Source organism: Coregonus clupeaformis, chromosome 27 (assembly GCF_020615455.1).
Source record: "Coregonus clupeaformis isolate EN_2021a chromosome 27, ASM2061545v1, whole genome shotgun sequence".
In the NCBI taxonomy this organism is placed as follows: Eukaryota; Metazoa; Chordata; class Actinopteri; order Salmoniformes; family Salmonidae; genus Coregonus; species Coregonus clupeaformis.
Window position 1 is genome coordinate 29,711,162 of NC_059218.1, and position 26,783 is coordinate 29,737,944.

Sequence of the window (26,783 nt, forward strand, 5' to 3'; positions counted from 1 at the left end):
GCAGAAAGACTGCAATATTCTTCAATACAATTTACTGTATTTTTGCAAATTACTATATTTTGCTTTTTGCAGAGTAATTCCAAAATACACAAAAATAAATAATTCCACTACTGTTAAACAAACAAAACATGTATACACACTATGAATATGCATAGCATATTGTCCAAATGAAACAGATATATAACAATGCTAGTCAACCCTGTCTGCTACATTGGGACACAAGTTCTCATCCACATCACACCGTATGGCCTCACGCGCAATACACCTGGGAGAGAATCTCTTTGCATGCCTGATCCATCCCTGGCAATCTTCTGCAGCGATATCCAGGCATCCTGCATTCATTGCAGTGACATTTGATCATGTGGATGGTGGTCATAAACTTTCCACCTCCATGAGGAAAATAATTATTCTATGGGGTTGAGGAAGGGAGAGTAAGGGGGGAGGAAAAGTGACACCATCCCGAGATGGGCTGCAAACCACTCTGTGACTGCATGGGAGTGGTGAAATGCCACATTGTCCCAAACAATCACCCAGGTTTCCATATTTCTTCTGATTTGCCCTCTTTCTTCACCTGGCAAAAGCCTTCCATAGAGGTCATCCATGAATTAAATGAGGCGCTCTGTGTTGTATGGCCCAATTAGTGGTTTATGTAACAGAAATCCTTCAGAGGATATTGCGGCACACATTGTGATGTTGGCAACCCTCTGGCCCGGGACATTCACTGTTGCTCTTTTCCCAATCACATTCCTTCGTAGTCAATCGATCAATAATATAATAATACTTTTAGCAAAAATGTTTATTTTCAATTTACAATCTGTAGAAACAATGAGAATAGAAAGGTTCAGAACTTTTGTAAAACATCACAGTACAGTTGAAAAATATATGGCAAATAGAAATCCAATATGGATGGTGTTAAGAGATAGATTGGTGGTGTTGAATGAAGTTGAAGGATGGGACTAATAACAGCAAGATAACTAATGTAAAGCATACTGTGTCCATAATTTACATTTTAGTAAACGCTCTTATCCAGAGATACTTATAGTTAGTGCATACATTATTATGAATTTTTTTTTCATACTGGCCCCCCGTGGGAATCAAACCCTCAATCCTGGCGTTGCAAACGCCATGCTTTATCAACTGAGCTACATCCCTGATAGACCATGATTGACAACATGATCAATGATTGTAGCCCTAATCTCCTCTGACACTACAACTCTGGGTCTTCCCCTCAGTCGTCTTCCACCACGGATATGTAATCCTCTGCCTCTCCCGGCAACTCTTCCACCTCTGTAAGCCACTACACGATCTCTGGCTGGGTCCATGTTTATGTAAAATATATTCCAAAGATGTCCCCTTTTGTAGAGATGGTAATGACATAAAAATGGAAAACACCTGGGTAGGTATTCAGTTACGTAATGTAGAATGAAAATCAGCTGTGAATAATTAAGAGTTATTATATTTATTTTATTTTAGAATTTCTATTTTGCTTTTACTGTAGCAATGTAAATAATTGCAGTCTAATTCGGTTTTCAGTAGCTTTTGAACTTGAGTTTATCTGTTTTGATAAGAGTAATCTTAACATTTGCAAAATGGTCTGTAGATACATTTTGTTGGTAAATGTGTTTTTGTGAGTATTAATGTAATTTGAAAGATGTTGTCATTGAATGCATTTTGTGTCAAAGCAATGACAAATGATCCACAGGTTGCCACATAGAGTGTTGTTGTGATAACTGTATTTAGAGTTTTGCACATGTATCCGCAGTATTGAACAATGCTTGTTAGCAATCGAAAAAAACTTTAATCAAGTTCAAGTAGATAATTAGTATCCGTGTCCTACAGAGAAAAATCTCCATATTATTTTGTGTTTTTACTTTGTTGCCTCCTTTGGTGTCCAGAAACAGAGAACTAGCTGTAGCTCAAGAGGAACTTGCTCCAGATGTTTTTGTTTCCGTTTTTGGAATGTAAACCCACAGCACTTTATATTCATTTGATTTACACAACATGCCCAAATGTACAGTTTCTCACAGAATTGCAGCATCCTTCACCATTTATGCCGTCAAACCATTTTAACACAAGTAAGACTAAAATGAAGGAAAGTACACAGGATTTGTGGTAGAGGGGGAATGGGGTGTAGGCCTATTTATGCATGTGTTGTGCGTTGCTGCTCAAATGAGACGTGTAAATGTGCCTGGCGCCGAGGGTATGAACGAAGAGATGATAATGCCAGTAAGTCTTCACATCATGTATAGTCCCCTCTTGGCTGAAAAATACATTGTTCAGAAGGGGGAGGGCAGGACCTGGGTGGCAGAACAGGGTGTCCTTATGTGTGTGTGTGTTTGTGTGTGTTTACTTGCATGCGCCTGCCTGCCTGCCTGCCTGCCTGCCTGCCTGCCTACCTGCCTGCCTGCGTGTGTTCGTATGTGCGTGCATGCGTGTGTTTATCTGTTTGTGTGTGTGCGTGCATGCATGTGTGTTTATCTGTGTGTGTGTGTGTGTGTGTGTGTGTTTAATCACTCTACAGGGGCTTGTGAAAGTATTCACCCCCCTTGGCATTTTTCCTATTTTGTTGTTGATTTACACAACATGCCTACCACTTTGAAGATGCAAAATATTTTTTTATGTGAAACAAACAACAAATAAGACAAAAAAAACAGAAAACTTGAGCTTGCATAACTATTCACTAAACGTGTTTGCTTACTTTTTTCTGTAAGCAATGGCTTTTTTATGTCCACTCTTCCGTAAAGCCCAGCTCTGTGGAGTGTACGGCTTAAAGTGGTCCTATGGACAGATACTCCAATCACCGCTGTGGAGCTTTACAGCTCCTTCAGGGTTATCTTTGGTCTCTTTGTTGCCTCTCTGATTAATGCCCTCCTTGCCTGGTCCGTGAGTTTTGGTGGGCGTCCCTTTCTTGGTAGGGTTGTTGTGGTGCCATATTCTTTCAATTTTTAAATAATGGATTTAATTGTGCTCCATGGGATGTTCAAAGTTTTGGATATTTTTTTATAACCCAACCCTAGTCTGTACTTCACCACAACTTTGTCCGTGACCTGTTTGGAGAGCTCCTTGGTCTTCATGGTGCCACTTGCTTGGTGGTGCCCCTTGCTTAGTGGTGTTGCAGACTCTGGGGCCTTTCAGAACAGGTGTATATATACTGAGATCATGTGACAGATCATGTGACACTTAGATTGCACACAGGTGGACTTTATTTAACTAATTATGTGACTTCTGAAGGTAATTGGTTGCACCGGATCTTATTTAGGATCTTCATAGCAAAGGGGGTGAATACATATGCACGCATCACTTTTCCGTTATTAATGTTTTAGAATTTTTTGAAACAATTTATTTGTTTCATTTCACTTCACCAATTTGGACTATTTTGTGTATGGCCATTACATGAAATCCAAATAAAAATCAATTTAAATTACAGGTTGTAATGCAACAAAATAGGAAAAACGCCAAGGGGGATGAATACTTTTGCAAGGCACTGTATTATGCAAATGTATTTGTTGACTAACAGAGCAGGGCGAGGTGGTGTTAGGGGGTTAATGGTAGACTTCTAGCTCCTTTACAGTACATAGAGAGGAGAGGGGAGGTAGTCTAGTGAGTGGAGGCATGTGGATTCACTTTAAGAGGCTAACAGGAAGCGTGCTCTGGGTCCTTCCTCTAGGGCAGTGGTTCCCAAACTGTGGGGTGTGAGGGCTTTAAAGTTACTCTTAAAAGTTGCAATTGTAGAATGCAGAAGGTGCGCTTTCGAAATTGGGTAGTGCATCATCAGTTCCTATTGTCATGTCAGTCATTGTATACCTTAGAGAGCTATTAATAACTTATCAGAAATGTCCAGATCAACTAGCCCATGTCAGCTAAAAAAAAATATTTAGATTTTTTAGCCCATAGATATTGTTGTAATTTTTTTGTCACTCAAATATCACATGAATACACATTAGACATGAAGAAAATGTGCTATAAAACGGCAGAATTTTCTTTGCACCCCATGACAAAATGTGTAGTATTGCCGGAAATAAGCTTTAGACCTGCAAAATTCTCTGCACCAACAAGGTGGGTGAACAGTTTGTGTCGTGAACAGTGCTTGTGCCCATAGAACTAAATGGGGTGCGTGCGCGAGCAGGGGGTGTGTGGGATGTTCTCCAAGGCTGGAAGGGGGGCCCCAAGTGAAATGGTTTGGGAACCCCTGCTTTAGGATACAGAGAGGCAGTGGGTCAGAGGTCGATCAGCTACACTGCTCTGTTCTTAATGCCTTAAAGTACCTCTTCATAACCTCTACTTTCGCCCAGTCTTCTGTTAATTACTTTTTAGTTCTCTGTTGTTAACCTGCGCCTCATCTTTTCTTTCAGAATCTACAATCCTGCCTATGGGATGTAAGCAATACTCTAACTTACCTGAAATGTTAACATATCCACTCACTAGCTAAAAATGTATGAAACCACATAAACAGAAACGATGTACTCTGTGGGGAGCATCAGAGTGGGGAACATACTATATTGGCTGAATTTACAACAGATATTTTTATTCAGAGCACATCAAGCTTTATTTCTATGCTGCGGACTGGCAGGCGGTGTTGTTTGATTGGGTAGAATGGGCCAGTGTGTGCTTTGCCAAGAGCTGTTGACATGGGTAGACATTCTGTCATGTGAATGGTTACTGTAAAGATCCAGAGAGGGATACTGGATTTTAAATGCTTGCTTGTCTCCGCTCCTGTCAAAGGAGCCTTTTTTCCCTTCACAACTCTTCTTTCCAAATTTGATTATGCCGTTTGTCCAAGGAGCTCGTAGTCTGAATGCCCTTGTTCCCCCATTTGCCCCGGAGGAGCAGGCTTTGAATCCCTCCCCCCTCACCCCCCTTCCCTTCTCCTCTTCTCTTCTCTAACCTCGTTACCAAAGTCTCTCTCTTCCTCCCCCCTCCACCCCGCTTCCCCTTTGTTGCTCCTCACCGCCGTTCCTCCTTTGGGTTCATCGCTTCTCAATGAGTGAGACATATAGCCTTGAATTATCATCAGAAACGATCACATTAGCATCATGTAGACTTAGCTCATACAGCATTGCTCAGTGCTGTGACAGTCTGCCTGCCTGTCCCTCTTCAATGGGTGACTGCACCTATTGGAGATAAATGCAGAGGCTATAGACAGAACATCCAGCTGTCAATCAACATTAGCTGCACACTTAGATTTCCCTCAGTCATACCAGGCCCCAATGTCAACCATCGCAGTGGAACAGCATCAGTGTTTCATGAATGTTTACATATGTTCAGCTGAAGGGCACACAAACCAAGCCGTTGTGCCACTTTACTCGTTTATGTTGTAAAGTGACAGTTCTGCTGAGACCAGGGTCAGAGAGTTGTTGTCTGCTTTTCACTCTCTGACAATAATATAATATGTATTGCAGGAAAAGGCACAGTTTTACAAAGGTCATCATTGTCAACTCCTAACTACAGTTGCCTTGCGGTTTCAAATGCCACACCAGTGCAACTGCCAGTTTCATTACCCTGCGTCGGTGTGAAAGTACAGACTCAATTTGAGAGAGAAAAAGGAACTTCATTCATCTAAAAGAGCCATTACAGAAAGGTGCTCTTGTTCCTTTCAAAAGCCTCTGAGTTAAGGTCTTGCAAAACACAGTTGCTTAATAAGTCATTCAATAAAACTGTCCAGTTTTATTGAACATTTTATGGCCAATTCCACAGGCCTCAGCAGTGTGTGGTGTTTTGACTCTTCGGAGATGGAGTCTAAAAATGTGTTTGTTTCACAATTTCTGCATTTAAGTTTCTGTTCTTTCTATCCACACTTAAAAACCTAAGAATAGTTTAGTTGTTTTGTGTTGGGTTAGATTGGGTCAGCATTATGTCTTCCAGCCAAGGTCTTCATAGGCATCTGTTTCTTCATGAGTCCGGCTGGCTGACCTGGCCACCTGGCCCTGCTTTCAGGCTCAAAAAAGCCCTCAGGTGACTCTTGTTAAGTCAGTCTAGTCCGGTTAATTCATCCAAGGCAGTGCAACTGGTGGCGCCAGAACATCCCCAAGCTACTCCAGGACAAGCCCAGATAGGAACACTTTGGATTGATCTAGTTAGGTAGATCTTAACTAAGTTCATATAATTTTGTGGGTACATCCATGATGACTCCTTGGTTTGACATGGAATGCTGTATGAAACTGTTACGGTCCTACTGGGCCTTGTAATTCACTTGAAACTCTATATCCCAGCAAGCACCCCGTGGGGTGACCTAGCCGACTGGGACCCAGCTCTCTTGACCTACTCCGTGTGACCTGTCCTCTCCTGTGATTGGCTGGTCAGGGACCCCGATGGTCTCAGTGGTGGGTCCAGCTCGGGGTGGAATTTCAGAGCAGGCTAGTGTTTCCACACCTGTGGGGGGTCCTGTTGTGTGAGGAGGGAAAGGAGGGAGACAGAGAGCCACATAAAAGACAACTGCAAGGATTATGTTTTCTCACAGGGTTTGTGCCTAGAACACCCAAAAAATTGCCTTTCTAATGAGCTTCGTGCACACTTCCTTGTCTCCTTCACACGTCTACTTCATTGTCATGATAGATCTGCACAGCCCTTGTTTTTATTGAGATAAAGAGGAGCTGAAAAGCATGTTTAGTGTGGCTTTCTTCAAAGAAAGAAAAGCTGCAGAGAGAAAAGACAGTCTGCTTGTCATGAATGTCTGTGGAATGCGGTAGGCCAGAGTCAAGCGCAGGACACAGAATGAAATGAAAATCTACTTTACTGAATAGTAAAGAAACAAGCAAAACCTCCAAACACAGGGAGGAGCAAACCCGCTCACAAACGACACTCGTAACAAGCAACAAACGCGCACAACACACAGTGGGAGCGAAAAGGTTAAATAGGGAAGGACAGAATACTATAATGGGAAACAGGTGTGCAACACTAGACAACAACCAGGTGAACATAGAAACATAAAACATAGATCGGCAGCAGCTAGTATTCCGGTGACGACGAACGCCGCAGCCTGCCCGAACCAGAAGGAAGAGCAGTCATGGCAGAATCCGTGACACTGCTGATGGAGCAGATATGGTGGTGGGGAAAAGGTTGGATGCTTTCCATGCTGATGATCAGCTTCTGAAGGCGAGAGAGATGCTCTCCTTAGAAAGGACCAGGGCCCGGTTTCCCGATAGCGATGGAACTAAGGCTTACGCGTGTTTTAACCATGCATCTTTCCTGCAGCGGCTGAAGATGTAACATGTTTCCCAAAACACCACGCAGAGAGAAGTCGCTAAGTGCATCGTTTGAGCATTTGTCGATACTGATAGGATCGAAAGAAACACAGCAGCTTTCTCCATTCAAATCTTAACTTAACATTATCATTATTTTACAATACTGACGACAGATCAGCTCCTAGAGAAATATTACCGCCTACGGCTGCAAATATTGAGGCGGCTTATTCTAACGCTTATCTAATAAAAATGCACTAAATCACTGATTTGGCACATCATTGGGCACATTGTAGGCTACACATCATGAAATATGTTGAGACAAATTACAGACAGTAGCCTCAATTTATTGAACATGAAATAGGCCTATAGCCTACTGTATTTATATTTTAATGCAGTCATCTCTGCAAAGACATTGGTAACTTTGTATTTGTAGTCAACTTTGTTCTGAAGTATTATCGGCGATCACAGAGAGACAGATAAACTATGTGATTCTATGATTAGCAGAGAGATCTTCTGTGTATAAAGTGACGTGAGAGAGCAAAAAAGCATTTAACGACACACTTAGCTGTTCTAGTGTGGTCTGTGGCAGGCATTAGATTACAAGTGTTTTCAAGTGCAACGTTAATAACAATGGTTTTGGGAAACAGCTCAGATTTACCGATGCTCCTACGAAAGTTCTAACAATGAACTTAGCCTTAAGATACTTTTGGGAAACCGCGTCCAGGGTAGTGATGAGCATTTGATATCCAGAGACAGGAGAGTGAGAGCTGACGGGCTCTGTCAGTCTGTCTGTGTGTCTCTGGGCTCTGTCAGTCTGTCTGTGTGTCTCTGGGCTCTTCTCCTCTTCCCAATGTGTGCACTGCTTTGATAGCTGATGTGCTTTGATGAAGGTCCAGTAAAGGTAGAGAGTGTCACGCCGTGTAGCAGAGTAACTGTCAGAGCAATCATTTTGCATAATGAGAGACTGCTGCTTGCGATTATTCCTCAAAGTGAAAGCAAACATCTGAGGTTCATGGAGTGTAACAGTGATGAACCTCCGCTCCGCTCTAATCACAGAACAGCACAGCGTGCCACACTGCACCGTGCTGGACTGAAGTCGTCACGGATAGGGTCTTTCAATTATAGTTCCTAATGTAGCAAACAAAACAGACTCCTTTCAATACCTTTTTGGAAGTGTTTTACATTCGTTTTACATTTGTGTTTTACATGTGTAAAACACTCAAAGTCCACACTTATACGTATGCGCTTATGAGAATAAGACAACGCGATAGCCTTTCTCAAGGGCACATGGGTAAAACACTCAACGCCCACACACACCAATGCACAAGTCTCTCTGGTGCAGGAAGGGAAAGAACGGAGGGATATTTACATTTACATTTACATTTACGTCATTTAGCAGACGCTCTTATCCAGAGCGACTTACAAATTGGTGCATTCACCTTATAGCTAGTGGGATAACCACTTTACAATGTGTTTTTATTTTATTTTATTTTTTTTGTAATTTTTTTATAACTTTTAATTTTTAAAATATTTTTTTATTTGTATATATATATATATATATATATATATATATATTTTTTAAAAATGGGGGGGTTGGGGTAAGGGAGGGGTAGAAGGATTACTTTATCCTATCCCAGGTATTCCTTAAAGAGGTGGGGTTTCAAATGTCTCCGGAAGGTGGTGAGTGACTCCGCTGTCCTGGCGTCGTGAGGGAGGAGTGGAGGAGGCTCTTTAATTCCACCGGAGAGGAATGTGCTCCTCTCTGTGTGGGAAAGATGCTTTTATTACGTCCCTGATCCATGAAGGGCCCGACGAACTTTGACCTTGGGCTTGATTGCCCTGGTAACACCAAACAAGGACAGTGGCCACTCTTTAAGAGGACTAAACGAGGACTGCAGTCCCCCACCTCCACAACCAGCGATTTTTTTACTTTTACTGTTGATAAGCGATATGCCATCAATACAGTAAAGTAAATACACTAAAGGGTAAACAAACTTCAAGGAGTAGGGCATTCAATGATGTCATTGGCCTCCCTCCTTGCTTGAGGAACAATAGAGGAGCAATAGAGAACAAAAGAGGAAATTACTTACCTGGACCACCTATTGAGATATGCCTTTTGTTAAGTAAATGAGGTGAAAAGGAGACTGGAGTGCCACTTTAAGTCTCATAAATAGCCTACATGATTTTACTGTATTTCTCCAGTAGGCAACCAGTGCGCATTACATGTAGAGATGGATATGCGTTGCTAACCTCCAGTTTACAAGTGTTTCCTTAGTGTTTGGCGTGTATATGAGACTGTTACGAGAACAAAACGTTTTATTTGCGTCCTACCCTTTATTACGAATGCAAATCTCCACACCTTTGTTTCATTAGCACATTGTCATTAAGCCTTTGTCCCATTAAGTGCTCTGTCATTATGGCTCTTTTTCATTAGTGTAGTCGTATCTAAAGGCTTGCTTTCATTAGCACCGTGTTGTAAAGGCTGTCTTTTCATTATAGCACTCAATGTTTAATGAGCAAACCCCCAATGTGTTTACACAGCTCCTATCCCTGACCACCAGTAATGATAATGCTGATTGACTGTTGGTGGGGGATGTTTGAGCTTGTCCCCTAAAGATTTGATCCTCGCACAGTTATTAAACCCAATGAGATCCCTCTCCTTCTCTTCCTGTTATCATCCCTCGCTCCAGTTGGAAATAAAATAAAAGAGTGAAACTTTCCTGTGATCAAGGGTGTGTATGAGCCAAGAAGACACAGAGGAGTAGCAGTGTGATGGATGCCTTTAATGACAGATCACTAGCGTTAGCCCTCACGACAGGAGGACCTGTACGCACATGCCTCTCTTCAACTGCTACACTTTCATCATTCACTTCTTCTGCTTCAAGAGGAGGAGAAATTAAGCCCTTTATTAAAACCAATCCAGAAGGGTGGATAGCAGGAAAAACAACCCCCAAATGTTTTTTTATTCATCAAGAAAAATTAATACATCTTGTCGATGTGAAACTCCCTGAACATCTGGAATGGTATATTAATGTCAGCTCTATGCTGTTTCTCAAAAACAATAAAAGTAATGTGCAGGGTCACTTATAAGGTCAATGTTTAACATGCAAGAGTTGATTAGGTAGGGTCTTGTCACCTCCACTTTTGACCTAACAGTGAAAATGACACTGAATTAATTTGTGTTCTGTTTCTATCAGAGGAACATCTAATTTGTTCAATGAAACTTCAAGGATCAATTTTCCACCTCACTTATTATTTGATTCTCTTCACACTCCGGTCATCTGTCTCCCACAGTTCCAGCTTTAGGTAACATTCCCAGCATTTGAATCACATACTGTAGCTTTACTGTGTCCCGTGGGAAGATTATTCCAGTGGATGGCTAGCGGAGCGTTTTTTTTGGGCTCCTGTCTACTTGGTTTACCCCTGATTTTGGAAAAGTCGAACTTGACTGGGAGCCTTAGCTCATATGCTAACTCGGTAATGTTCAGTGACATGGCTCGGAGCCCTATGGCATGTGTCATTGTTCAACCAGGGTTTTGCTGCTGCTGTGCTCTCAGAGGAGACAGGGGGAAAATGTGGTGGGGTAGATTTGATGGACCAGGCCTACATCAAATCACATGTTTTACTTGTGAATTGGGCCTGGACCATCTAGGTCTCGTCTTAGTTTACTTGCAGAACAATTTTTCCTGAGCATTCAAATTGATACATTTATACAGATTATGTGTCTCAAACGGTCCCATTATGTGTCCCAAACTTCATTTTAATGTGACCGAAAAAGGTAGTTATACTTCTCGCTGATACCTTTTGAATGTGACAACAGTGAAGTATCAGACAGACAGGGTGACATATCAACTTCTCCTTTCAAACATGTTTATTCTTCAATAATGTTTGTGCTTCTAAGTGAGCAGTCTTTTATTTAATTGAGACTGTTAAAGATGATCTCAGCTTGTCTCTGTTTGCTCATACTGGTCTGGGCTTGGTGCTCCACGTGCTTCTCTGTCCAGCGCTCTTGATGTCTGCTGGAAATCTCAAGGTCCTCATAAAGAAATGAATAAAGTAAGGATTTTAGGAGATCTGATGATGCCAATGAGATTCACATCTCACAGTCGATAAAGGCTTGTTAAATCCTCCTGCCATGTCAGTCACAGAAATACATGTATTTTCTGATGCCATTCATTGGGTCAAAGTGGATTTCAAAGGTCAGCAACTGAGCTCTGGTTGATGTATTGACTGTGACAGGGCTTTCATATGATATTGGTTGTTTTGACACTGTTGTCAATATACTCTATGGGGTTTTCTGTCTCGCCTACCTCTTCTTTTTCTATGCAACTCATCATGTCATGTGTAGATATATACAGGATGGTGTGGAATGAGATGTTAGTGGCCGGACGAGCATGGGTACAGAACTTTCAGTCACCCCATTGTGCCAGATAATGACTTCCCTATTGAGTCTGACCCTGGTGACCTCGGCGACAGACAGCAAGATGGGCCCCCCTCCCCCCAGGCCCTCCAGGCATCCCTGCCATTTGGCATTTTGCCCACACAGAGTTCCTAACCCCAGCCCCATGCCTCTCCACCCCTACCTAGCCTCCTACCCAGCCTCCCGCGGGTGGTTGCCCCTCCTGGTCACCTGGCCCTGGGCATGGTCATGGAGCTGACATGGAGCTCTGAGCTAGCCTCATCTTCTGGGTTATAGGGTCACTCTCAGGGGAGACAGAGACACAGTGCTCTAAATGTGAGAGGTTAGCTGGGTCAGGGGTGGTGAATGTGTAGCTTGCTCGTGGGAGGGAGGGCGCTCAGAGACGACGGGTACAGTAGAGATCCTTAAAATGTTGCCTCATCCCCTCTCTGATACCAATAAGGGCAAATTGTAATCTGTATCGACAGGCCTATCCAGGCAGCACCCTTCACTATGTACAGTACCAGCAACCCTCATCTCTACTTTCTCTCTGTTAATGTCACAGTTTCTTATCGTCATCGTCATCGTCATCCTGTTTGGCTGTTCTAACAGACTCTCTCCCCCTCCCTCCTTCCCTCCCTCCTTCCCTCTCCCTCTCTCTGCAGGGTTCCTGAAGCCCCAGTGCTCGCTGGCTCCGCCCCCCCAGCGAGGACGCTCAGGGGAGGCCTGCTCCTGTTTCACCGGCATGTGTCACCTCCACCAGCGCCGGATATCTACAGGTAACACGCAACGTCATCTCCACATCCCCTCGCCATCTTCCCCGTCATGGCAGACTCAGCACCTGGGAAGACACCTGTATGAAATAAGTATGAGCTAAGATTTGCCAATGGATAGAAATAGTATACAGTTACAGTATTGTACAGTACATTTGATCTACTGTATAAATTGTTTTATTTGATGAGATAAACATATAAAATCCCTGTTAGTAGGAGCATTTAGTGTAGCAAATGTTAATGTCTGAACATGCCTTGCCAAAGTAGTATTTCCACAATGCAAGATGTTGCTTGTTCCGTTCCACATCTACAAGCACATACCCTGTGGTGTAGAGCTGTCAGAGCCATAAATCTTCTTTCCAGGCAGCATTCACCCAGTCAGTCAGTCAGCCTGATGATTCATTTATTCTTTGCACGTGGAGGCCCGGTGATGGACATGTTAACGGTGGTGCTATGAGACAGTACTCTGCTCTCATCACCTCTGTTTTCCCTGCAAGGGCAGCCGGGTCAGGTGAGGTCAGCATAGCAGTGCATTCTGAACCTGACCCGCTGGTATGTGGAGAATGGGGGACTGTACTGTGCTGTGTTGTTGCTGTACGTGTGCCTGCCCTGCCCTGCTGGTGGCTTCATTGGCTGGGAGGGGAGGACTTGTGACTGAGTGGCTTGTTGTAACTTAACACCCATGTCATGTGAGGGGAACATGCCTCGGACAAAGGCGACGAGACGAGAACACCCAAACCTTGCATGAATTTACAGGAGAGGAGAGTGGAACATTAAGGTGAATTTACAGGAGAGGAGAGTGGTACATTAGTATGAATTTACAGGAGAGGAGAATGGTACATTAGTATGAATTTGTTCTATATGGAACTTCACAGACAAAGCCCTGTTTTAGCTTCACAACTTTAAAAGGTTGTTTTGAAAATCTAATTTGTCACATACGCCGAATACAACTGGTGTAGACTTTACCGTGAAATGCTTGCTTACAAGCCCTTCTCAATGATGCAGAGTTTAAAAATGTAAATAAAATAGTAACACAAGAATGGAGCAATATGCAGTGTGTACCAGTACCAGATCAATGTGCAGTTGTCATTGACCTAGTACAAGTTGTTCCCAAACTGTGGGACACACTGGGCCGCGGGGTCACGCCCCACAAAAAAAAAAAAATATATATATATACACTTTTTTTAAGGAACTCAGTCCGGCTTTCAACTTACTCCTGAAATGTCTAATAGTAGAATGCACAAGGGGCAATTTCGAAATTGGGTAGTGCATCGGTAGTTTTCCTCTTGTCATGTCAGTATTTGCAGACCTTAGAGAGCTATTTATAACTTTTCAGAAATGTCCAGATCAAGTAGCCCATTTCAGCTAACGTTGTTTGAGTCACTCAAAACTCACATAAACACACATAAAGACATGGCAAAATGTTTAGAATTGCAGGAAATTAGCTTTAAAATAGCAACAACAACAAAAGTCTCCATCACATGGCAAAATGTATAGAATTGCAGGAAGGCTTTCAATGTCACGCCCTGGCTCTAGGGACTCTTTTAAGTTGAGCCAGGGTGTGTAGAGTTTATGTTTTGTGCTCGTTGTGTCTAGTCTAGTTTTTGGATATCTATGTTGGCCAGAGTGGTTCTCAATCAGAGGCAACGAGTATCAGCTGTTGCTGGTTGTCTCTGATTGGGAACCATATTTAGTCAGGTGGTTTTCCCACAGTGTTTGTGGGATCTTGTTTCGTGTTGGTTTGTGTTTTGCACCTGTGGACGTCACGTATCGATTTGTTGTTTTGTTCGTGTATCATTTAATAAATAAGTATGTTCACCTTCCACGCTGCGCCTTGGTCCTCTATATCCGACGATCGTGACATTCAACATGCAACATTTTCTCTCCGCCTACAAGAGGGGTGTGAATAGTGCTTGAAAGTGCTGAAAGGGGGGCCTGAGTGAAAACGTTTTGGAACCCCTGACCTAGACCACCTTATGCTTACAACTGCATCTGTCAATACAGAACATGTGAATGAAGGGGGCAGTGTGTATTCAAAGGGTCTGACAATAGAACAATATTGACAAAAGGGACTGTAAACGGGCAAAACCAGAACCCACTACCCTCTCCGTCTCTCTCTCTCTCTCACCCACACATACTTTTTCATGGACACGTCTCAGCAAGAACTGTGAGGTGGAGACAGTTTTTACGCTCTCTCTTTTTTCTCCCCCATGGTTGTGTGTTGTTGGGCTGGTGTGATTGATGGGTACATTTCTGACTGTCACAACCCTCAGTGATGGTGGGCACATTTCCTGTGCAATTAGAATAATCCGGATACTTTTCTAGCACACCAACTGTATAAGTGGTTACTGTTACTGTATAGAACTGTGTCAAAGGTCAATGTTTTTACATGAACTTGTTCATTATTTCAAGCCATGACAAAGCACATTAAATAGTTATCTGTGCCCAGGTTGATTTAGCAATGTTCACTCTAAACTGCGCGCGTGCGTGGGAACGCAGTAGCCCCGAGACTCCCGCGCAGCTCCCCCAGCAGAATAAATATCACACGGAGAGAATCACGAGATTGAATAAACGCATTATTAGCCACTGTCAATGCAACATACCGAAACAAAACAAACTATGCAAGACTTAGTATGCAAAACTATGCAAGAGATTTTGTTGTAGGTAGAACGCATCAGAGTAGGATTCTATTGCATTGACACACACGACTCAGACTGGTGCGGCATAACCAATCAGAGCTGCAGTAGGCGTATATGCAAATAGACTATTGCCGTATATGGATCTGTGCAGTTTACTTTGAACTGGACTGTGTTTACAGCATGAGCGGTCGTGAGTAGATGCGCTTGTTTTGAGATCAAAGCGAGAGCTGAATGTAGCCACTTCTGTACATTTTATTCATATCCTTTGCTAATTAATGAGTAATTAGCCCAGTTATAGATCATTTGTAGTCAGCAATAGGGGAGTGATTGCTTCCTACAAGAGCACAAAAAGTGTACATTTCTAGACATTATGAAAAGCGAGTCAGGTAAAGAGCTTTTTTTGTCTTAAATGGGCAGTGTTGTATTTTGAGACAGGCTTGTATAAGTGAAGTAGCATAATTTGTTTCTCTGTAGTAATAATCAAACAAAGCATTTTCAGTCACCTCCTTGTCTGAAGGACAAGTGGATAAACGGGTTAATGTCAAGCCCTGCATGTTTTTTTCAAAAGTCTCATGGAATGTAGGCCTATATTGAACACCACACATTAGCTGCTACTGTAGGCTGAATGATAGAACAGCTATTTCCATGTTAAAATGTTATGGGATGCATTTTCTCCATTATGTTTAATGGTAGGCCACTCTGGTAGGCCTACATTATGATCAAATAGCCACAGTAAGTTAAAACTGTAACTTAAAGTGGGTACAGCCTCAGTGTTCACAGTAAACATGCGCTGGAAGTTGCACCGAATTTTCACAACGTTCAAGTTTGCGCTCAGCAGACCTCAAATTTGCTCAGTGCCTAGACGGAACATTGCTGACTAGTGACGTGACGGGAATGTCATGAGCACTCTCTCTCCCTGGTAGCAACATTAATTGCATTCAATTATCTTCCACTCTGCTCACCTCCCTCTCTCTACTCAGCCTAACTAGCTCCACCTGCCCTGCTCTGCTCTTGTTACCTGGCCAGCTGCACTGCATTTCCCACTCACCATCCTCACCTTGCCTCACTCTGTTCTAATTACTCTGCCAGCTGAACTGCATTTCCCCACTACCTCTCCCAGTATATCAAGCCCTGGTTTTCAGCCAAGCCCTGTCAGATCGTCTTCAAACCCGGACCAGTAACCTGCCTGTCTGCGCTCTGACTCCTGTTTGTGATACCGATCCTTTCTTGACTGCCTCCTTGTTCTACTGCCCCGTCTATCCCAACCTGCCTTCTGGACCTCGACTACTCTCCGATCTTCAGCCCCTCCGGTAACTCGTTTCTGCCTTCTGTCTCTCACCACGATATTTGCCCAGCCCTGATCTGTACTTCTGCCTGCCATTCATATTGCTGTTGTGTGTGTGTTCCCCCAGGTCTCCGACCACCAGATGAGCGTGCCCAGACGTTTCACCACCCTCAGCCCGATACGCCGCTCCATCACTGGGGAACACACACACTAAGCACTTGGACTGGACACCCCCGGACATTTGGTGACCCCCGGAGCACAGGTACCCACAGGAGGACCCTGAAAGACCCCTGACACCCCTGGGACTCCTCTTCCCGCCTGTAACCTTGAATAAAGAACTCTGAATTTGAACTTGCGCTCTTGGGTCCTCTTCTGTTCGTGACAGAACGATCTGACCATCATGGACCCAGCGCACTCCCTGACCACGATGGAGGAAGAGCCAGAGAGGACTGCCCTACAGCGACTGGAACGCTCTGAGGGAGACATAAATCGGATGGCTGGCGACATCGCTTCCCTTCTCCAGCTATTCAACCAGCAGCAACAACAGTTCCAACTGCAGCAACAACAGCTAGCCCAAGCCCTGCAACTACTCTCAAGCCCGGCTACTCCACCTGCACCCCCCTGGTCCTTTTGTTCCTGTACCACCGATACTCCTTCATCCCTCCGCTGGAGGTCCCAATGCTGCAGGCCCGGCAGTGCTGCCACCAGATCCCCACGCTCCTGAACCAAGGATTGGGAACCCGGAACGTTTTGATGGCAACCAGAAGCAAGTAAGACCATTCTTGAGCAGCTGCCGAATCCAGTTTGCACTACAGCCCAGGACTTTCTCAACAGAGGGAGCCAAGGTGGGGTATGTCATCACACATCTCACCGGTCGAGCTCGGTTGTGGGAGAACGGCGGAATTCGACCGGCAAACCCCAGCCTGTGCCTCCTTCAGTGCCTTTGAGGAGGAGATGTTAAAGGTCTTTGACCTAGGCTCGCCAACAGCCGAGCGTCACAAGCTCTGCTCACCATCCGTCAGGGCAATCGGACAGTGGCAGACTTCTCCATTGACTTTCGTACCCTGGCCAGTCAAAGCTCGTTTAACCCAGAGGCACTGGTGCAAGCCTTCCTCCATAGCCTGGCGGACTATATCAAGGACGAGCTTGTTTCCCATGACCCGCCCTCAACGCTTGATGCCGCCATTGACCTTGCCGTTCGCATTGACCGCCGTATACAGACCCGGAGGAGGGAGAAGGGCCGTCTTAGTCAACCTGCCATCCGTGCTCGGGTCGATACCGCTTCTGTCCAGCCCCTGCCTGTCAAGTCCCATAGCCAACTCAATCAGCCTGAGCCCATGGAGATTGGCCGTGCCTCTCTGACTCCCGAGGAGCGTCGGCGCCGTCTAAGCTCCAACCTTTGCCTCTACTGTGGTGGCGAGAATCACCGTGTCGCTACTTGTCCGGCAAAAGCCGCAGCTCACCAGGTGTAGGGGAGATCCGGGTGAGCTCAACAAGCCTTCAGTCTCCCTCCATCCGAAAGACCCTGCTTCATCTCCGCCTTCAGCTTTCTGACAAGACTCATACATTGGCCGCCCTTGTGGATTCCGGGCCGAAGCAAACATCATGGACCCTGAGCTTGCACAGCAACTGGGCGTGAACCATCATCAACTGACACAACCCATTCCTGCACGAGCCCTGGATGGGCATCATCTTGGCACTGTCACTCATTATCTCCGCCCCTGTGACAATCCTGCTGTCAGGAAACCACCAGGAGTCCATCCAGTTTCACCTCCTACACTCACCTGGCCAACCACTCATTCTTGGATACCCGTGGCTCCGTCAGCACAACCCCCACATCGACTGGGAGACAGGAACAGTCCGTGAGTGGGGAAGGAGTTGTCACCAGACCTGTTTAAGGGGGCCACCCTGCCCGTTCACCGGGAAGGATCTAGCGCTACCTCCGACATATCCAATGTTCCGGCCTGTTACCACAGCCTGAAAGAGGTGTTCAACAAATCCAAGGCGACATCTCTACCCCCACACAGACCCTATGACTGCGCGATTGATCTCCTGCCTGGCACAGCACCTCCCAAGGGTCGTCTGTATTCACTGTCAGCCCCGGAAAGAAAGGCCATGGAGGACTACATTAATGACTCTCTTGCCTCCGGGATAATTAGACCGTCGTCTTCCCCCGCAGGAGCGGGATTCTTCTTTGTCGGCAAGAAGGACGGTTCTCTTCGTCCATGCATAGATTACCGGGGTCTGAACGACATCACGGTTAAGAATCGCTACCCACTGCCCCTTACTTTCGTCTGCCTTCGAACTGCTGCAGGGAGCCACTGTATTCACTAAGCTGGACCTTCGCAATGCCTACCATCTGGTGCGGATGAGGGAGGGAGACGAATGGAAGACAGCGTTCAACACACCAACCGGCCACTATGAATATCTCGTCATGCCCTTCGGCCTCACCAATGCCCCAGCAGTTTTTCAAGCCCTAGTGAATGATATCCTCAGGGACATGCTAAATACGTTCGTATTTGTGTACCTTGACGATATTTTAATATTCTCAAAGACTCTGTCAGAACACACGCACCACGTCCGGTTGGTCCTGCGCCGCCTGCTGGAGAACTCTCTTTTCGTGAAGGCAGAGAAGTGCGAGTTCCATGCCAAGACCGTTTCATTCCTGGGGTATGTGGTGACCCGAGGGCAGCATTCAGATGGATCTCACGAAGGTGTCGGCTGTCACTTCCTGGCCAGTTCCTGAGTCTCGGAAGAAGTTGCAACAGTTCCTGGGCTTTGCCAACTTTTATAGGAGATTCATCAGAAACTATAGCACAGTGGCTGCACCCCTCACGGCGCTAACCAGCACTAAACAACCGTACCAATGGACATCAGCTGCTGATAAGGCCTTCAATATCCTCAAGACATGTTTCACTTCTGCTCCCATCCTCCAGATGCCAGATGCAGCAAGGCAGTTTGTGGTGGAGGTAGATGCTTCGGACGTGGGAGTGGGTGCAGTGCTTTCTCAAAGAGCAGCTGAGGATGGCAAGATGCACCCCTGTGCCTTCTACTCCCGTCGGCTAACCCCTGCCGAATGCAACTACGACATTGGGAACCGCGAGCTGTTGGCTGTCAAGCTCGCCCTTGAAGAATGGCGGCACTGGTTAGAGGGGTCAAAGGAACCATTACGTAGTGTGGACAGACCACAAGAACCTGGAGTATATCCAAACAGCCAGGAGGCTGAACTCCCGTCAACAGCGGTGGTCTCTGTTCTTCGCGCTTCAATTTCACGCTCTCCTACCGCCCGGGATCTCGCAACATCAAACCTGATGCTCTTTCCCGGATGTTTCAGAAGGACGAGACCACCGCCATGACAGCTCCCATTCTTCCCAGCCACTTGGTCGTAGCGGCCCTCACCTGGGAGATCGAGAAGCAGGTCATGGAGGCTCTTCGGGACCAGCCAGGTCCAAGCACCAGCGCCCCCAACCGTCTGTTTGTTCCAGCAAATCTCAGGTCACCTGTGATTCAGTGGGGGCACGAATCCCGTCTGGCCTGTCATCCCGGCATCACTCGCACCCTTCATCTGGTCCGCCAGCGGTTCTGGTGGCGGGGGATGAGACGGGATGTCCGAGAATTCATCCGAGCTTGTCCCACTTGTAACCGAAACAAGACTCCCAACCAGCCTCCTGCTGGGTTGCTGCAACCCCTACTCATACCCAAGAGGCCCTGGTCCCACGTTTCACTGGACTTTGTTACGGGCCTTCCGCCCTCTGACGGACACACAGTCATCCTTACCATTGTTGACCGCTTTAGTAAGATGACCCACTTCGTGCCCCTTCCCAAACTACCCTCTGCTAAAGAGACCTCCCAGGTGGTCCTGGAACATGTGTTTCGTATCCATGGCCTACCCCAGGATATAGTGTCAGACCGGGGCCCGCAATTCTCAGCAACCTTTTGGAAGGAGTTCTGTCATCTCCTTGGGGCCACCGCCAGCCTATCGTCTGGATTCCACCCCGCAGTCAAACGGCCAGACTGAACGCATGAACCAGGAGCTGGAGAAGGCACTGAGGTGTGTGGCTTCCCAAAATCCCCGGGCCTGGGCTCAACACCTGCTCTGGGTGGAATATGCCCATAATTCACTCACCAGTTCCTCCACCGGGCTCTCCCCCCTTTCAGTGTGTCTACGGGTATCAACCTCCACTGTTTGCCAGCCAGGAGGCGGATGCCACCTGTCCGTCTGCTCTTGCGTATGCCCGCCGCTGCCGCCTGCACTTGGGCCCAGGCTCGCACTGTGCTCCTGAAGTCTGGAACCAGCTACGCCGTCGGTGCCAACCGACGGAGGACCCCAGCACCTACTTACCGGGTTGGTCAGAAGGTCTGGCTGTCTGCCCGGGATCTGCCGCTGCGGGTTGTATCACGAAAGCTGGCCCCTCGCTTCATTGGTCCTTTTCCTGTGCAGAAAGTCATCAGTCCAACGGCGGTCCGACTTCAGTTGCCCGCTTCCATGCGGGTCCACCCCACCTTCCACGTCTCCAAGGTCAAGCCGGTCCATGAAAGTCCCCTGGTCCCTGCAGCTCCGGCGCCACCTCCTCCGCGCCTCGTAGATGGCGGTCCTGTCTTCACCGTCCGGCGGCTGCTCCGCTCTAGGCGAAGGGGTAGGGGTCTCCAGTACCTCGTTGATTGGGAGGGATATGGTCCAGAGGAGAGGACCTGGATCCCGGCCAGGAGGATAGTGGACCGGACCCTTATCACTGACTTCCACCGACTACATCCTGATCAGCCTGCAATCCGTAGGGGCCGTCCAAGAGGGGTTCCTAGCCGTCCGGCCCGCCCTGCTCCTGTCTCCAGTGCCTGTCCTGTCTCCCCGACCGTGACCCTCCAGCTCCTTCTGAGGATGAGGAGATTCACTCGGACCGCTCGGAGGAGTTCTGACCCGCCGCCTGCTCCCCTCCACCCTCCCGGCATGATGTTGTTCTTGGGACTTCTGGGGCCGTCCCTTGGAGGGGGTCCTGTCATGAGCACTCTCTCTCCCTGGTAGCAACATTAATTGCATTCAATTATCTTCCACTCTGCTCACCTCCCTCTCTCTACTCAGCCTAACTAGCTCCACCTGCCCTGCTCTGCTCTTGTTACCTGGCCAGCTGCACTGCATTTCCCACTCACCATCCTCACCTTGCCTCACTCTGTTCTAATTACTCTGCCAGCTGAACTGCATTTCCCCACTACCTCTCCCAGTATATCAAGCCCTGGTTTTCAGCCAAGCCCTGTCAGATCGTCTTCAAACCCGGACCAGTAACCTGCCTGTCTGCGCTCTGACTCCTGTTTGTGATACCCGATCCTTTCTTGACTGCCTCCTTGTTCTACTGCCCCGTCTATCCCAACCTGCCTTCTGGACCTCGACTACTCTCCGATCTTCAGCCCCTCCGGTAACTTTCGTTTCTGCCTTCTGTCTCTCACCACGATATTTGCCCAGCCCTGATCTGTACTTCTGCCTGCCATTCATATTGCTGTTGTGTGTGTGTGTTCCCCAGGTCTCCGACCACCAGATGAGCGTGCCCAGACGTTTCACCACCTCAGCCCGATACGCCGCTCCATCACTGGGGAACACACACACTAAGCACTTGGACTGGACACCCCCGGACATTTGGTGACCCCCGGAGCACAGGTACCCACAGGAGGACCCTGAAAGACCCCTGACACCCCTGGGACTCCTCTTCCCGCCTGTAACCTTGAATAAAGAACTCTGAATTTGAACTTGCGCTCTTGGGTCCTCTTCTGTTCGTGACAGGGAATGTGTGAGACAGTCAGATTGTCTTTTCTTGTCTTTTAAGTGTTTTGATATTTTGCAAGTTCAGTGGTGTTTCCTGGCCTAGCTGCTCAGAGCAGAGTAGCAATGTGTTCTTAGAGAGAGAGAGAGAGAGGCTGAGGTAACTGTGAAAGCAGCATTGTGGTTCTTAGTCACAGAGAGTAGCAGCAGTATGTGCAGCCTAGCTGGTGTCTGTCCTTTATAGCCCGAGTCATAATCATGGATCTAATTATGGAATGTGTTGCTGTAAATCTCCCATCACCACATCCAGCACACACACCCATCCTAGCCTGTCCCCACATCGGTGTGATTGTCCTCCAATCCTGTCCCTCGGCCTCCCAGCCATGGCCACAATGCCAAGCCGCTGTGGAGGACGCGAGGTGCTGAGTGGAGACGCAGCAGAGGATTCTGGGAAGGATGGTTGGCCTATCTGGGGAGTCGACTCAAGCTTTGATCTCCTGAAGTCCCGGCAGCACAGTGATGTGGCCACGCTCTGGTTTCAGTGGTTTCACATTGTTTAGAGTTCTCAAAAACAAACCCTTACTGGAAAGAGACCGTGAGAAACATAGTATTCAGAGCTCTTTTCTTTTCCAGAGACCCCCAAAAAAAGCTGAGAGGGAAAAAAGGGTTTTGGGCAATGTTGTATAAAGTGGGACTGTGAGAGGTAGAGATACAGTGCCTTCGTAAAGTATTCAGACCCCTTGACTTTTTCCACATTTTGTTACTTTACAGCCTTATTCTAAAATATCCCATAATGAGTAACCAAAAACAGGTTTTTAGATTTTTTTCAAAAATAAATTAAATATAACATTTACATAAGTATTCAGACCCTTTACTCAGTACTTTGTTGAAGCACCTTTGACAGCGATTACAGCCTCGTGTCTTCTTGGGTATGACGCTACAAGCTTGGCACACCCGTATTTGGGTAGTTTCTCCCATTCTTCTCTGCATATCCTCTTAACCCTCCCGTTGTCCTAGGGTCAAAATGACCTGCCACTGTGTTGAACCAACTTTATTTAATTTTTATATTTTTTGGATCATTTGTGAGAAGGAGGCAGTGATACTTTCTTTAAAGTCTCACTGCCTCCTTCTCACAAATGATCCCCAAAATATAAAAATTTAATAAAGTTGGTTCAACACAGTGGCGGGTCATTTTGACCCTAGGACAACGGGAGGGTTAAGCTCTGTCAGGTTGGATGGGGAGCGTCGCTGCACAGCTATTTTCAGGTCTCTCCAGAGATGTTCGATCGGGTTCAAGTCCAGGCTCTGGCCTGGCCACTCAAGGACATTCAGAGACTTGTCCCGAAGCCACTCCTGCGTTGTCTTGGCTGTGTGCATAGGGTCGTTGTTCTGTTGGAAGGTGAACCTTTGCCCCAGTCTGAGGTCCTGAGCGCTCTGGAGCAGGTTTTCATCAAGGATCTCTCTGTACTTTGCTCCGTTCATCTTTCCCTCGATCCTGACTGGTCTCCAATTCCCTGCCATGTTTCACCGTAGGGATGGTGCCAGGTTTCCTCCAGACGTGACGCTTGGCATTCAGGCCAAAGAGTTCAATCTTGGTTTCATCAGACCAGAAAATCTTGTTTTTCATGGTCTGAGAGTCCTTTAGGTGCCTTTTGGCAAACTCCAAGTGGGCTGTCGTGCCTTTTACTGAGGAGTGATTTCCGTCTGGTCACTCTACCATAAAGGCCTGATTGGTGGAGTGCTGCAGAGAAGGTTGTCCTTCTGGAAGGTTCTCTCATCTCCACAGAGGAACTCTGGAGCTCTGTCAGAGTGACCATCGGGTTCTTGGTCACCTCCCTGACCAAGGCCCTTCTCCCCAGATTGCTCAGTTTGGCTGGGCGGCCAGCTCTAGGAGTCCTGGTGGTTCTAAACTTCTTCTATTTAAGAATGATGTAGGCCACTGTGTTCTTGGGGACCTTCAATGCTGCAGAATGTTTTTGGTACCCTTCCCCAGATCTGTGCCTCGACACAATCCTGTCTCGGAGCTCTACGGACAATTCCTTCGACCTCATGGCTTGGTTTTTGCTCTGACATGCACTGTCAACTGTGGGACCTTATATAGACAGGTGTGTGCCTTTCCAAATCATGTCCAATCAATTGGATTTACCACAGGTGGACTCCAATCAAGTTGTAGAAACATCTCAAGGATGGAAACAGGATGCACCTGAGCTCAATTTCGAGTCTCATAGCAAAGGGTCTAAATACTTATGTAAATAAGGTATTTCTGTTTTTAAAAAATTTACAAATATCTAAAAGCCTGTTTTCGCTTTGTCATTATGGGGTATTGTGTGTGTAGATTTGATCCATTTTAGAATAAGGCTGTAATGTAACAAAATGTGGAAAAAGGGAAGGGGTCCGAATACTTTCCTAATACACTGTAGAGCTTTAAAACAGAGCTTTTTGAAAGGCCCTCACAATGGAGGCCTTGTGCAGTGATTTGGTCTGTCCTCGCGGAGCTGAGCGGAGGAATGGAAAAGATTATCCACAGGAATGTCTGGGGTGCCCTCAAACGGAGCGGGCCACATGACTGGCCAATGGGAGAGAGCCCTGCCGAGTGGCGGGCTAATTTGTTCCTGATGAACTCAGCCGCCTGATTGCCAGCACTGAACTCACATATGGCCCGTGTTTGGAGAGACCAAATGACAGGACGAATTCTGCCTAGAGAAGGAGTAGCAGCAGTATGTGCAGCCTAGCTGGTGTCTGTCCTTTATAGCCCGAGTCATAATCATGGATCTAATTATGGAATGTGTTGCTGTAAATCTCCCATCACCACATCCAGCACACACACCCATCCTAGCCTGTCCCCACATCGGTGTGATTGTCCTCCAATCCTGTCCCTCGGCCTCCCAGCCATGGCCACAATGCCAAGCCGCTGTGGAGGACGCGGGGTGCTGAGTGGAGACGCAGCAGAGGATTCTGGGAAGGATGGTTGGCCTATCTGGGGAGTCGACTCAAGCTTTGATCTCCTGAAGTCCCGGCAGCACAGTGATGTGGCCAATTTCGAGTCTCAAAGCAAAGGGTCTAAATACTTATGTAAATAAGGTATTTCTGTTTTTAAAAAATTTCCAAATATCTAAAAGCCTGTTTTCGCTTTGTCATTATGGGGTATTGTGTGTAGATTTGATCCATTTTAGAATGGGAGAGAGCCCTGCCGAGTGGCGGGCTAATTTGTTCCTGATGAACTCAGCCGCCTGATTGCCAGCACTGAACTCACATATGGCCCGTGTTTGGAGAGACCAAATGACAGGACGAATTCTGCCTAGAGAAGGACGAGGACGAGGAAAGAGAAGAGGGGTGTTGGAGTATATGATTGCTGGCCTCCCCTTTTTATTTAATTAGAGTGGGTAGTATGGATGTGGTGTTGGGATTCTGGTGCACTTCAGCCATACCACTACTTCTGTCTGGGTCCTTCCCTCGCTCCCTCTCTTTACTGACTCTCACATTCCACTCTGAGTCGGAGTGGGACTGGCCTCCAGGTGTGCGGTTAGTCTTTGATTGACCACTCTTTATTGACGTCGCTTTGGTTAAACAAGCAACAATTACGCCTTAAGCCAAGCCCTATTAGCTCTCACCACAGTCCGTAGCTGACTTCATTACCCAGCCTCAGAATTATATCACTGCCTCGTAAATCCTGCCAATTAATTTGGAGCCCATTTATTATTCTGCAGGACTTGGAAAGAACGCTTAGAGCTGAGCCAGAGTAAACTGCAAGGAAACACTGAGGAGAACTGAACACACACATCTAGCACCTTCCTGAATGTGTGTGCACTGTGTGTGTGCGTGTGTGCACTGTGTGTGTGTGCGTGTGTGAGAGAGTGTGTGTATGTGTTCGTGCGTGCTTGTGTGTATCAGTGGAGGGGAGGACGGCTCATAATAATGGCTGGAACGGAGCGAATGGAATGGCATCAAACACATGGAAACTATGTGTTTGATGTATTTGATACCATTCCACTTATTCTGCTCCATCCATTACCACAAGCCCGTCCTCCCCAATTAAGGTGCCACCAGCCTCCTGTGGTGTGTGTTATGTGTATGTGTGTATTGTTTGTGAGAGAGAGGCTCGACAGAGCTTGAGCAGTGCTGGGCCCAGGCAGTCGGGAGTAGAAACGCCATGTGGTGGGACTCCAGGCAGCATGTGTTTGTAGACCTTGTGGTCACACAGCGGGATCTGTGCGCGGGGGGACGTTCCAGTGGCTCCCAGCTCCTCGTATTTCCCGAGCGGGGTCCCACAGAGGTGAGGGAGGTCGAGGAGAGGGAGCTTGTTAGCCCCAGCATGCTCCATGCTCGCTGCTCTCTAATTGGCTGGCTGGAGTCCGTGCACTCCCTGGCTGCTTCCTGCCGGGTCAGGAGCCAGAGGCGCCAGAGCACCAAGCTGACGATTACAGGCCCCTGCACACACAACCACCACACAGACACAGTCTATAATTGACACACATTTATTATTGGACTATCACAGCATTTCTGGATGCTGATCCCACCGGAAAATAAAATAGCCTAACAGTTGTTTGTGTCCAGAAAGACCAGTTTAATGTCTCAGTATGTGGTCTGGGGTCTGTCACCTCTGGGATAAGCTCTGCTAACAGTCTGAGCTAATTGGATGTTTGGATTCATATTGTACTCACTAGATACTGGCTTTACATTTTAGTCATTTAGCAGACACTCTTATCCAGAGTGACTTACAGTTATTGAGTGCATACATTATATATATATATATTTTT

The 26,783-nt window shown here is 46.7% G+C and overlaps 1 protein-coding gene across 5 annotated transcripts in view; it reads left to right on the forward strand.

Annotated features, from left to right (window-relative positions):
• LOC121541725 (retinoic acid receptor RXR-alpha-A) overlaps positions 1-26,783 on the forward strand; it is a 152,664-nt gene that overhangs the window by 37,333 nt on the left and 88,548 nt on the right. For 4 of the 5 annotated variants that reach the window (XM_041850981.2, XM_041850983.2, XM_041850982.2 and 1 more), the window contains exon 2: positions 12,246-12,446. In XM_041850981.2, the coding sequence (XP_041706915.1) occupies positions 12,246-12,446 (201 nt within the window). The remainder of the gene's footprint in view (positions 1-12,245; positions 12,447-26,783) is intronic. The other variant, XM_041850985.2, reaches the window with a different exon arrangement.